The sequence below is a fragment of the Piliocolobus tephrosceles genome, chromosome 17 (genome assembly GCF_002776525.5).
Source record: "Piliocolobus tephrosceles isolate RC106 chromosome 17, ASM277652v3, whole genome shotgun sequence".
Classification (NCBI taxonomy): Eukaryota; Metazoa; Chordata; class Mammalia; order Primates; family Cercopithecidae; genus Piliocolobus; species Piliocolobus tephrosceles.
In genome coordinates this window covers 18,393,785-18,407,914 of record NC_045450.1, presented here as the reverse complement: position 1 = coordinate 18,407,914, position 14,130 = coordinate 18,393,785, and the positions used below count along the sequence as shown (strand labels likewise).

Below are 14,130 nucleotides of genomic sequence, written 5' to 3'. Positions count from 1 at the left end.
CTCCCTGCTCTCCACAAAGGACTTGCTCACCTCCTCAAAGTCATCCAGCTCCTCCAGCCGGGTCCGAACCTTCTCTGACATTGCCAGCGTGGCAGGCCCGGCTTTGCCTAAACAGAATGAATTTACGTCACACAGGTGGCTTTTCTCCTGCACCAGTACCCCCGGTGGAGGCATCTTTCACTCTACACTTCATCGTGAATAAAGACACTAGGGAACGATTCCATTACAGAAAACTATCCCAGATTTTCAAAACAACTTCCTTATGTAGCCAGAGTTCCATCGAAACATTTCCCACTTAGAAGCTGCCCCTGGGAGCCCAGTGGGCCAGCCTCGAAGAGGTTAACTGCTGCATTTGAGATTTACAAACTTTGCTCTGTATCATCTGTTTATTCCTAAAGAAAGGCGGTCCAGATAAGCATGTCAAAAATCCGTCATTTAATTGTTTTCTATGAACAAAAGGCCCTCTTAGGCTCTTACTCACAGCGTAGAATTGTGCTCTTCTGCTAACAAAACAACCATCTCACTGTCTACCCAGGGTGGAAACACTAGGGCTTCAAAGCCCTCTCTTCGAGCAAACAGGACTAGCTGTGCCTCCTTCCTGCATCTGTCAGCACAATTTCGCCATCAGCAGGGACTGCTGGAGGGATGAAGGAAAGGCCCCCAGGCCACAGGCCAGCTACAAGGCAGGGCAATGCATCTAGCTGACTGCTGCCCTCTGTGGCTGTCTATTTCAGAATCCTTCCCCATCTCCCATCTTAAGGGGGCCTCTGCTCTAGTACTTTTTTTTGTTGTTGTTGAGACAGGGTCTTACTCTGTCACCCAGGCTGGAGTGCGTGACGCAACCTTGGCTCACTGTAACCTCCATCTCAAAAAAAAACAAAAAAAAAAACAAAAAAAAAAGAAAGAGAAAAAAAAAAAAAAAGAAACGTGGACTTAGGGTCGAGCTGCAGAACTCTTTTTGTAAGCCTGACAAATGTTTTAGGTTTTGAGAGTTACAAAGCGTCTGCTCCAACTACTCAACTCTACTGTTATAGCACAAGAGCAGGCATAGATAATACGTAAACAAATTGATAGGGCTGTGTTCCAGTAAAACTGTACTTAAAAAACAGACAGTGGACCAGACTTGGCCTGCAGCACGCAGTCTACCAACCCCTGATCTGGGGATACCCCAGTAGTGGAATGCTGGATCAAAGGGTTGGCCCACTGTCTTAATGCCTTTCAGCTACTACAACAAAACACTAGCAAGTGGGTGGCTTACAAATAAGAGCAATGTATTTCTCGCAGTCCTAAAGGCTGGGAAGTCCAAGATCAAGGTCCCAGCAGATTAGGTGCCTGTGGACGGCCTGCTTTCCGCTTCAGTTCATAGATGATGCCTTCTTGCTGTGTTTTCACTTGGCGGAAGGGGTGAGGGAGGGCCCTTGGGCCTCTTTTATAGGGCACTAATCCCATTCATGAGGGTTCCACCCTCATTACCTAATCACCTCTGAAAAGGGCCCATCTCCTTATACCATCATCTTAGGGTTAGGATTTCAACATACGAATTGGGGCAGGGGAGTGTGGTTGGGCACAAACAACCGGACCGTTAGCACCTGTCTTCAAATTAAATAAAAAATGAAAAAGTGTTCTGCAAGGTGGTTGTGCCATTTTACATTCCCACCAGCAGCATATGAGAGTTTCTATTGCTCTATATTCATACCAAGTCTCATGTTGAAATGTGATCCCCAATGTTGGAGGTGGGGCCTGGTGGGAGGTGTCTGGGTTGTAGGGGAGGATCCCTCATGAATGGCTTGGTGTCATCCTTGCAGTAATGAGTGAGTTCTTATTCTTAGTTCCCATGAGAACTGGCTGTTGAAAAAAGTCTGGCATCTTCTCCCTCTCTCTCCTGCCTTCTCTTGCCATGCAATCTCTGCACACACCGGCTCTCATCTGCTTTCACCATGAGTGGAAGCAGCCTGAGGCCCTCACCAACAGCAGATGTTGGCACCATGCTTCTAATATAGCCTGTGGAACCATAAGCCAAGTAAACCTCTCTTCCTTATAAATTAGCCAGCCTCTGGTACTCCTTTACAGTACCACTGAACAGACTAAGACACTTGGTATCACCACTCTATTTGATCTTTACAAACTGGTGGGTACAGGCTGGTATAATTTACCTTTTATGGTCTGGGATCAAAATGCTGCCCATAACAAGCTGGGCGTGGTAGCTCACACCTGTAATCCCAGCACTTTGGGAGGCCGAGGCGGGTGGATCACTTGAGGTCAAGAGTTTGAGACCAGGCTGGCCAATATGGTGAAACCCCGTCTCTACTAAAAATACAAAAATTAGCTGGACTTGGTGGTGCACACCTATAGTCCCAGTGACTTGGAAGGTTGAGATGGGAGAATTGCTTGAACCCAGGAGGCGGAGGTTGCACTGCACCATGGGTGACAGAGCAAGATTCTATCTCAAAAAAAAAAAAAATTCTGTGCGTAACAAAGCTGCTCCCACTCTCTTGATTTCTAACGTGCTGTCTCATCCAGCAGAGCCGTGGGAAGAGTGGCAGCTGCCGTATCAGAGACCTGCAATGAACCATGGTTGTGCTCATCTGCACCCAGCAGAACATGATCTGTCAGTTGCTCCAGAATCACCTCGGAGCATTAAAATAGGAATTCTGGGGTCCCATCCTACAAGATTAATTGAGCAAGTCGGGGCCAGACATCTATATTCATACAAAAGTTCCTCAGGCAATCCTGCTACACGGCAGTTTGAGATACCCAGGTCCACAGCTTCTGACTGTGTGTCTTAGGAGAGAAAGCTGAGAACTGCATTCAGGGACCAGTGGCCTATAAGACTGAGCATGTGGCCCCCTCACCAACATATCTTATGGCACAAGGGAAAGGACTTAAGACAAGGGAAAGGTTCTCTTAAGCAATCCCCCAGTTGGTGAGGGAGGCAAGAGGGGGAGACTATTTCCTCTGTAATTTTAAACAGTAAGCTTATGTTTTACTCCTAGTAACCTCTTTGGTTTTTTTTTTTTTTTTTGAGACAGAGTCTCGCTCTGTCACCCAGAATGGAATGCAATGGCGTGATCTCGGCTCACTGCAACCTCCGCCTCCCAGGTTCAAGCGATTCTCCTGCCTCAGCCTCCCGAGTAGCTGGGATTACAGACGTCTGTCACCACGCCTGGCTAATTTTTTTTTTTTTTTAATTTTTAGTAGAGACGGAGTTTCACCATGTTGGCCAGGCTGGTCTTGAACTCCTGACCTCAAGTGATCTGCCTGCCTTGGCCTCCCAAAGTGCTGGTATTACAGGCATGAGCCACCGCACCAAGCTGTACTTTTGTTTTGAATACAGAATTTCACTCTTGTTGCCCAGGTTGGAGTGCAATCTCGGCTCACTGCAACGTCTACCTCTCAGGTTCAAGAGATTCTCCTGCCTCAGCCTCCTCAGTAGCTGGGATTATAGGCATGTGCCACCATGCCCAGTAAATTTTTGTATTTTTAGTAGAAACAGGGTTTCACCATGTTGGCCAGGCTGGTCCCAAACTCCTGACCTCAAGCGATCTGCCTGCCTTGGCCTCCAAAAGTGCTGGGATTACAGGGGTGAGCCACCGTGCCTGGCTGTATTATTATTATTTTTTTAGACAGAATTTCGCTTCTGTCACCCAGGCTGGAGTGCAATGGTGCAATCTTGGCTCACTGCAACCTCCGCCTCCCAAGTTCAAGTGATTCTCCTGCTTCAGCCTCCTGAGTAGCTGGGGTTACAGGCATGCGCCACCACACACACACAAAAAAGCAAATTTTTGTCTTTTTAGTAGAGAAGGGATTTTACCATGTTGGCCAGGCTGGTACTGAACTCCTGACCTCAGGTGATCCACCCACCTTGGCCTCCCAAAGTGCTGAGATTTGATATTTTTTTAATTCATGCTCTAAATATGTATTTTAGTTCTATGTCTATCCACAGTCTAAGCAATAGCTCCATCAGAATCATATCACATAAACGTTTTTCCTTTGTAAAATGATATTAAAAGTAATGGCGGAATTTTCCCATCAAAACAACAACAAACTCATCTTACCTTTTTCAGATCCCATAAACAGATTCTGCAGAGACATAACATTCATTAATATTTTAAAATTCTAAGGCAGTATGTTCATTGTTTTCCAACAAAGCCATTTACATACCCAAGAGAAAGAAATATATATTCAAAGAAGGAAAATACAGTCACTAAAAACCACTGAAGATTCAAATTTCTACTCAAGTCAGGGTTCTCAAAGTCAGCAGACAAATACTAAAATTTTTGATATGCCAGCAGAGTCGCATAATAGAACTATTTTTAACCTACTCTGAATCAGGGTTATCACCCTCTACACTACTGCCATTTGAGGCCAGATAACTTTTTGTGGGAGATTATTCTGTGCACCCTTGGATGCTTAGCCGCATCTCTGGCCTCCACCCAGTAAATGTCAGTACCACCTCCAGAACTGTGACAGTCAAAAATGTCTCTAGATATTGCCAAATGACCACCCAGGGGTAAAAATTACTCCTGGTAGAGAATCACTGCTCTAAGTTAACTCTGTACAGTTAAAAAAAAAAAAAAAAAAGACTCAATTTAAGTAGTCCAGCAATTCTGACTGTCATTCTGTTCAATGGCCAAGCGTTCCCCGTGGCCTGCTGAGTTCACCACTTCCTCTGGGGCACAGCCCCATTTGTAGATGGACACGCTGCTACATTTCTCAGCCTCCCTGCACTTATGAATGGCCCATGACCACACCTTCAAGACAAATGTAACTGAAAGTGTTGGGGGACCCCAAGAAGTCTTCCTGAATGGGAAGGGGTGCATCTTTCTTTCCCTTTCCTCCCTCTGTCTACCAACATGAATGTGAGGCAATACTCAATACAGCCGAGGAGGAAGAAAGAATGTGGTGGAACCCTGATGCCCTCGGAGCTGCCACACCAGTCCTGGACTCCTCTGCTCGAGACTTCTCTCCAGTGTAAGGAGGGATACAGATCACCCTTGTTTACAGTGTTAGGAGGGGCTTTGGTTCTAAGCAACTGAACCCAGTCCTAACTCACACAGGCATTAACCTGACTGCGTTGGTCTCAGCTCTCCTGAGTCTTTCCTTCCATAGCAGTTTGCCAAGTAGAAGGTAAGCCTCGAATTTCGTAAGTGTCTTGAGGCCAAAGCCAACTATTTCACCTAATGGCCATCCAGAGAAACAGTAAACTTCCAGCTCCAGGAGAAAACCCAGCTATGTGGGACTTACTGAGTGATACCTTTCTCCTCCAGTGTCATGCTGTCCTCCCTTCATAATTCATTTTTTAAATTAATTAATTATTTTTTTTTGAGACAGGGTCTCACTCTGTCACCAAGGCTGGAGTGCAGTGGCACGATCTTTGCTCACTGCAACCTCTACTTCCCAGGTTCAAGCAATTCTCATGCCTCGGCCGCTAGAGTAGCTAGGATTACAGGTGCCCACCACCATGCCCGGCTAATTCTTGTATTTTTAGTAGAGACAGGGTTTCACTATGTTGGCCAGGCTGGTCTCGAACTCCTGACCTCAAGTGATCTGCCCACCTTGGCCTCCCAAAGTGCTGGGATTACAGGCGTGAGCCACCATGCCTGACCTCCTCCCTTCATAATTCAAACCTCCTCCCAAAGACAAGACTCTGCTGTTCTAATTCTTTCTCTGACCTGTGCCACATCCCTGATCCTTACCAGATTTTTTTGGGAAACCTGTCAGTACATTTTTATGCCAACAACACTGACATACTACGTGAAGCCTTATATTTGAGCTTTTAAGAGAAGTAGAAAAATAAATAAATAAGTGAAACTTACAGAGCCCAGGAGTTAAAGCAATATAACACAAAGAAATTACTACTAACTCCAAAGTAGACCCTGGGAGAGGGTCTCCTGGTACTCACAATAGACAGCTTTTCGGTAGTGGTGTACCGGGCAAGGATTTCTCCCCGTTTGTTGGCCCAAGGCTCAAAATCCGATCCTACAACGGAGTTATCATCTCTATCACGTTTCCTTCTGGAGCTGTCCTAAAGAAAGTCAAGATAATCTCTTCAGCAGCAGTATCATTTTATTCTTTAAATATATACATATATAAATAGAAGGCAGATAGTCCTTTACTGTGGAATAAAATAGATCTGTCTCAAGGTTTACTATCATAAAAAAAATTACAGCGCCGGACATGGTGGCTTATGCCTGTAATCCCAGCACTTTGGGAGGCCAAGGTGGACAGATCACTTGAGGGCAGGGGTTTAACACCAGCCCAGCCAATATGGTAAAACCCCGTCTCTACTAAAAATACAAAACTTAACCAGGTGCATGCCTGTAGTCCCAGCTACTCAGGAGGCTGAGGCAGGAGAAGCGCTTGAACCCGGGAGGCAGAGGTTGTAGTGAGCCAAGATCGCACCACTGCACTCCAGTCTGAGTGACAGAGCAAGACTCCATCACACACACACACAAAAAAAATCAGGCCATTTCATCACAAATGGACAATAAACATATCAAAAAATGCTCAAACTCATTAAGAATTAAGGAAATGATAGTTGGAAAAGACCACTTTTTCAAGTATCAGAATGTCAAAGAGTTAAAATGCTGGCTGATGTCAGGCTGGCAAGAATGCAGGGAAACAGGCCTTCTTCAATATCACTGGTGGAAATACAGACTCATTAATTCTTTTTGGAGGACAATTTGGTGACAGTCATCAAAACCTTAAATACACATTGCCTTATGCCAGCAAAGAGACAGAGTCTTGCTCTGTCGCCCAGGCTGGAGTACAGTAGCGCAATCTCCGGCTCACTGTGACCTCTGCTTCCCAAGTTCAAGTGATTCTCCTGTCTCAGCCTCCTGAGTAACTGGGATTACAGGTGCCCACCACCACGCCCAGCTAATTTTTGTATTTTTAGCAGAGATGGTGTTTCACCACGTTGGTCTGACTGGTCTCGAACTCCTGACCTCGTGATCCGCCCGCCTCAACCTCCCAAAGTGCTGGGATTACAGGTGTGAGCCACCGCGCCTGGCCAACCAGCAAAGAACTTCTAGGAAGCTACCCTGCAGAAATCCCTGCAGACATGCACCAAGGCATGTGTGTGTTCAAGACACATGGTGCACTGCTGTTTGTATCAGGAAAACCCAGAAACTATCTGGGGTATCCTCTATCTGATGGATACATCAGTAGAGGAATGGCAAATTAAAGTAGGTAAAGCCAGTCTTTAGAATACAATAAGGCTGGTCAAAATAATAAGGTTGTTCTAAACGTACTAACATGGATAGTTCTCCAAGACATATGGTCAAGTTAAAAAAAAAAAAAAAAGTTGGCTGGGCAGCATGGCTCACACCTGTAATACCAGGACTTTGGGAGGCCAATGCAGGCAGATCACCTGAAGTTAGGAGTTCGAGACCAGCCTGGCCAAAGTGACGAAACCTTGTCTCTACAAAAAATACAAAAATTAGCCGGGTGTGGTGGCACATGCCTGTAATCCTAGCTACCAGGGAGGCTGAAGCAGGAGAATCACTTGAACCTAGGAGACAGAGGTCGCAATGAGCCAAGATCGTGCCACTGTACTCCGGCCTGGGCAACAGAATGAGACTCTGTTTCAAAAAAAAAAAGTAAAAACAAAAATAAAAATTAAATTAAAAAAAAAAGTTGTGGGGTGCAGTGGCTGAGACCTGTAATCCCAGCACTCTGGGAGGCCAAGGCAGGAGGATTGCTTGCACCCAGGAGTTTGAGACCAGCTTTGGCAACACAGTGAGACCCTGGCTCTACCAAGAAATCCAAAATTAGCCAAGCGCAGTGGCGCACACCTGAAGTCCCAGCTGCTCGGGAGGCTGAGGCAGGGGGATTGTTTGAGCCCAGGAGTTTAAGGCTATAGCAACCTACGATCATGCCACTGCAGTCCAGCCTGGGCAACAGAGCAAGACTATCTCCAAAAAAACAAGTCACAAAACTGCAGTTCTATTTATGTAACAATGGTAAATAATATATGAAACACAGCATAGGATGATGATTGAGAGCATGTATTCTGAAGTCAGACTGACTGGGTTTGAATCCCAGCTTGGATGTGACTTGATATCTCTACCCCTCCATGGCTGCCTCTTTAATGAGGATTCTAATACCTCTCACAAGGTAGTAAGAGAACCAAATATGAAACACACTCTGAAAAAATGCCTGCCATGCAGTAAGCTGATGCTGTAATTATTTATATATGAGTAGGTATGGAAATGTCCAGAGACCGCTGTCGGAAGTATCTATGAAAATACAGGGAAAAGCTATGGAAGAAGACACATTACAGCCATCATTCTCACGACCGCCAGGGTGGAGACTGGAATGAGAAGGATTGTTCTACATGACTTCTGACTTTTTCACATCAAAATGAGTGATTTACTTATGTAATTATGTAAAAAGATTTATAAGAAGAATAAAATTAAAATTAAAAATAAATTTTAAGAGCCAGGCACAGTGGCTCACACCTGTAATCCCAGCGCTTTGGGAGGCTGAGGCAGGTGGATCACTTGAGGTCAAGAGTTCAAGACCAGCCTGGCCAACATGACGAAACCCCGTCCCTACCAAAAAGCACAAAAATTAGCTAGGTGTGGTGGTGCATGCCTGTCCCAGCAACTCGGCAGGCTGAGGTGACAGAGTTGCTTGAACCCAGAGACGGAGGCTGCAGTGAGATCGGACCACTGCACTCTAGGTTGGGTGACACACCAAGGCTGTCTCAAAAAACATTAAGTTAAATTTAAAACTAAAAATAAATTTTAAAATGCTTTCAAAAAAAAGAAGAAAGAAAAAGACCTACTTCCCAGAGCTACACCAGCCTCTCACGTCTGGATGACCTGAACTGTTGCAACCAGAATGTACTGTGTGCATTATTTGTGCAACTTAAAAAAGGGGAAGAAGCTTTAGGAGGCTCAGGTGGGAGGATCGCTTGAGGCTTGGAGTATGAGACCACCCTGGGCAACATAGCAAGACCCCACCTCTACAACAAAATAAAACATTAACCAGGCACAGTAGTGTGTACCTGTAGTCCCAGCTTTTCAGGAGGGTGAGTTGGGAGAATTGCTTGAGCCCGGAGTTGGAGGCTGCAGTGAGCCACGATCACACCACTGCACTCCAGCCCGGGTGACAGAGTGAGACTCTGTCTCTTAGGGAAAAAAAAAGGGCAGGACAGGAGAAAACCACCCATTCCTGCACCCACAAAACTGACCCCCACTGGACGACCATGGCCGGGGTGCTTACCGTGGCAGCTGCCAAGGCTACGGGGTCAGCAGTGGCTGCAAACATGGAGAGGGGGTCAGTCCCATCCAGGACGCTGCTCAGCGGGTCCACCACGGAGCTGGAGGAGGAGGAGGATGTGGAAGATGTGCTTCCTTTCCGGTTCACTTTCTTAGTCTTTGATTCTGTGACCTGTGAGGAAAATTTCTGGAAGTAAAACGGAGCACCCACAACTCTCCCCAGGGAAACACTCCAGTGGGTACTTTCCTCCCATTCTGGTAGCTGAATGGATGGTTCATTTACAGCAGAGATTTATCCATCTGCAGGGGATGCTTATTTTTTTGTGACAAATGGACATGACTCAGGATCACAGCTGTCGAGGAAGGGAAAGTAGGAAGTTAGGGTTAGGAAGTGTTAAAAAAATTAACTGAGAGGTGACTGGACTGAGACAGCTACAGCACCTGGGGTTCCCTATGTAGCAAACCAAAATCCAACTCGATATAAGTAGTAAAATGGAACTTAAGTTTAATCAATTGCAAATCGCCAACTACCCGCTAACTAGAGACCGGCCAATCAAAACCGACAACTAACCTCTAAGTAGGGAATTTCTACTTTAACCAGATACTTTTTTTTGTCTTTCTCCCTTGAACACCTCATAAAAGTTAAGTTTTCTGCTGGGTGCAGTGGCTCATGCCTGTATCCCAACACTTCGGGGTGCTAAGGCAGGAGGATCACTTGAAGCCAGGAGTTTGAGACCAGCCTGGGCAACAAGGCGAAATCCTATCTCTACAAAAGATATGAAAATAATCCAGGTGTGATGGTACATGCCTGTGGTCCCAGCTACTCAGAAGGCTGAAGTGGGAGGATGGCAGGAGCCCAGGGGGCGGAGGTTGTAGTGAGCCGAGATCGCACCACTGCACTCCAGGCTGTTAAATTTATGTGGTCTCTGGCCCCAGAGACCTAATACCTTGGAAGATTCCCTGGGTGAAGGAGCAACTTTTGTCTTAATAAGGTGCCTCCCAATGGGCTCCTGCAGAGCTTCAGGATGGGGTCTGGTCACCAGAAAGACCAAGCCATGATTAGAATCTTGGAGCTATCAGCCCCATTCCCCATCCTTCGGGAAGATGAGAGGGCTGGAGATGGAGTTAATAATCAATCATGCCTATGCAATGATGCCTCCAAAAATACCCACAAAAAATGGGCTTTTGGGAGGCAGAGGTTGCAGTGGGCTGAAATTGTGCCATTGCACTCCAGCTGGGTGACACAGTAAGACCCTGTCTAAAATTAAATAAATAAATAAATAAAACGGGGTTTGAAGAGCTTCCAGGTAGGTGAACAAGAACACATCGAGGTACCTGGAGGGGACATGAAAGCTCTGTGCACCCCTTCCCCTGGGCCTCACCCTACGTACCTCTTCATCTGGCTGTTCATCTGTATTCTCTGTAATATCCTTAATAATAAACTGGTAAGTATAAGTAAATGTTTCCCTAGTTCTGTGAGCCATTATAGCAAATTATTGAACATGAAGGAGGGAGGCATGGGAACTCCCAATGTGTAGCAAAGTTGGAGTTTCTGAAGTGAAGATGTCTTTTTTTTTTTTTTTTGGAGACAAAGTCTCGCTTTGTCACGAAGCCTGGAGTGCAATAGTATGGTCACAGTTCACCGTACCCTTAACATCCTGGGCATAAGCCATCTTCCTGCCTCAGCCTCCCGAGTAGCTGGGACTACAAGCACACCGTCACACTCTGCTAATTTTTTTTTTACTTTTTGTAGAGGTGGGGTATCACTATGTGGCCCAGGCTGGTCTCGAACTCCTGGGCCCAAGAGATCCTCCCATCTAGCATCCTCCCATCTAGCATCCTAAAATCCATCCTCATGGATTACAGGCATGAGCCACCATACTGGGCCAGGGCTGTCTCATTGAGGACTCTGCCCTCAAACCTGTCGAGTCAGATGCCAACTGCCAGTGACGGCTGCCTGAATGGAGTTGAACTGCAGTCTAGGGGAGAGAGAGAGAAGCACCTCCCATTGGTATACATTTGCTGTTTTTGTCTTCTGGCACCCATTCCTCCACCTCACAGGCTTAATACTTAATACCCCAATTTTTATCTGGGAAAACATCTCTCCCCCATACTCAGTTCCCATAGGCCTGGTGGGGTGAACTCTGCTCTCAGTTCCCAGGGTGAGCCTTAGACCTACCCCAATCTATCAACTTATTCTCTACAGCAGGTCACCAACGCTCGTTCAGGATAGGGCGCATAACAAAAGTGGGTCAACGAAAACTGCTCGAGAAAAGCATTTTCCTGCTGCCGATGTTGCCAATCTAACAGGATAGGCCTGGAGCTGCAGCAGCTCTTCGCAGCTATTCTGTTATGCTATGGGTGTTAAATGAAGTTTAGCCTACAGCTGTCTCCTTATGTATTTTAACTTTGGCCTAAAGGTTTCTCTGCACATAGTGAACTATAACCTCACTGGATGTGTAAACAGACTGTAACCTACTCTTGTGCCAATCACCAAGGTTTGGCCAATTAAAGGGGGCCAACTGGGCCAGGCACAGTGGCTCACACCTGTAATCCCAGCACTTTGGGGGGCTGAGGCGGGCGGATCATCTGAAGTCAGGAGTTTGAGACCAGCCTGGCCACCATAGTGAAACCCCGTCTCTACTAAAAAGACAAAAAAATTAGCCTGGCATGGTGGCGGGCACCTGTAGTCCTAGCTACTCAGGAGGCCGAGGCAGGAGAATCACTTGAACCTGGGAGGCAGAGGTTGCAGTGAGCTGAGATTGCGCCATTGCACTCCAGCCTGGGCAACAAGAATAAAACTCCGTCTCAAAAAAAAAAAAAGAAAAAAAGGTGCCGGGAGACAAGTGTTCAAATTGGGTTCAAATAAGGCAAATGCTGAACTGTAACCAATCCGGCTGTTTCTGTACCTCACTTCTATTTTCTGAATGTCATTTTCCTTTTTGTGTCCATAAATCTTCGTCTACCACGTGACTGTGTTGGAGTCTCTCTGAACCTACTGTGGCTCAGGAGGCTGCCCGATTCATGAATTATTCTTTGCTTAATTAAGCTCCATTAAATTTAATTTGGCTGAGAATTTTCTTTTTATTTTTTTGAGATGGAGTCTCTCTCTATTGCCCAGGCTGGAGTGCAGTGGCACGATCTTGGCTCACTGCAACCTCTGCCTCCTGGTTTAAGCAATTCTCCTGTCTTAGTCTCCTGAGTAACTGCGACTACAGGCACACGCCACTATGCCCAACTAAATTCTGTATTTTTAGTAGAGATGGAGTTTTGCCATGTTGGCCAGGCTGGTCTCAAACTCCTGACCTCAGGTGATCCACTTGCTTCAGGCTCTCAAAGTGCTGAAATTACAGGTATGAGGCATGAAGCCCGGCCAAGAATTTTCTTTTAACATGGGGAACGGGCACCCGAGAATGAATGCAACTGTGGCTGTGGTGAGGTCACCCACAGCCACACAACAGCATGGGGATTGAGGGGTCCTGGGAGGCTGAATCGCAGTCTTGGGGTCTTCTGCTTTATGCAATCGTCTCCATACATTCCCAGAGCCTCCATGCTGACAATCACATCTTTCCCCCAACATGACAACTGCATAGTTTCTATTACTTGCTAAAAAGACAGTACCGACCTGGCAGAGAGGAACCAGCCAAGTCTCTTGCCTGGTTTCATTTTATTTTTTAAATAAACCCACAGATAGACTAACATGCTATTCAGGACAGCACTCTCTGCTGGCAATGAGAGTGACTCTTATATTCCAAATACAAAAATTAAAAGTCAAGATACATTTTGTTGACGCAGCCAAATCAAGAACAAAGTCATCCCATTCACATGGCAACCTCACTAAGGAGGAAGGAAGGGAGTAAAAATGGTGCTGGGCGAGGCCAATATTACAAAAAAGAGGTAGTGAACAAACTGGTTGATTTAAATATGCAGGCCGGGTGCGGTGGCTCACTCCTGTAATCCCAGCACTTTGGGAGGCCAAGCCGGGTGGATCACCTGAGGTCAATGGTTCGAGACCAGCCTGCCAACATGGCAAAACCCTGTCTCTACTAAATATACAAAAACTAGCAAAAATTTGCCAAGCGTGATGGCACATGCCTGTAATGCCAGCTACTTGGGAGGCTGAGGCAGGTGAATCGCTTGAACCTGGGAGGCAGGAGTTGCCGTGAGCTGAGATCGTACCACTGCACTCCAGCCTAGGCTATAAAGTGAGACTCCATCTCAAAAATAAATAAATAATAACAATATTTTTTAAAAAAATCAGGCTGGGTGCAGTGGCTCACACCTAGCACTCTGTGAGGCGGAGGTGGACAGATTGTCTGAGCTCAGGAGTTCGAGACCAGCCTGGGCAACATGGCAAAACCCCATCTCTACTAAAAAAACACAAAAACTTAGCTAGGCATGGTGGCGCGTGCCTACAGTCCCAGCTACTCGGGAGGCTGAGGCAGGAGAATCGCTTAAACCCAGGAGGCAGAGGTTGCATTGAGCCACCACGGCACTCCAGCCTGGGCGACAGAGCAAGATTCTGTCTGAAAAGAAAAAAAAAATCAAATATGCAAACATGGTTACCACTGGCAAAATGGAAAAGACTCAAGAAGACTGTCTTTCATTTCAAGGGATAAGAATATCATTCACAAAGACCCTTAACAAAACTTACAGTTATGGGTTTCAGAGGGTGATAGTCCCCAAACTCCAATGGTACAGCCTCCAGGCGGCATGATGCAAATTCAGCTTTGTAGTTCCTGTTCCTGGAGTGCCTGGTAAACAGCAAAACAGAGCCAATTAGTGGATGGGGGTACTTAAAACACTAAAAACTTCTGATGAGACTTCCTCAATGACGAGGTAGTTTAGAACAGCACAATATGCCCACCAAACTCAAAAAGAAAACTACATTTAAAAACAAATT

The 14,130-nt window shown here is 46.1% G+C and overlaps 1 protein-coding gene across 3 annotated transcripts in view; it reads right to left on the bottom strand.

Moving 5' to 3' along the window:
• The window catches only part of VPS35L (VPS35 endosomal protein sorting factor like), a 148,886-nt gene that overhangs the window by 125,619 nt on the left and 9,137 nt on the right, over positions 1-14,130 (bottom strand). For all 3 annotated transcript variants that reach the window (XM_023225070.2, XM_023225069.3, XM_026455354.1), the window contains exons 2-6: positions 13,882-13,981; positions 9,232-9,399; positions 5,903-6,025; positions 4,056-4,080; positions 31-107 (exon numbers count right to left, since the gene is read on the bottom strand). In XM_023225070.2, the coding sequence (XP_023080838.2) occupies positions 31-107; positions 4,056-4,080; positions 5,903-6,025; positions 9,232-9,399; positions 13,882-13,981 (493 nt within the window). The remainder of the gene's footprint in view (positions 1-30; positions 108-4,055; positions 4,081-5,902; positions 6,026-9,231; positions 9,400-13,881; positions 13,982-14,130) is intronic.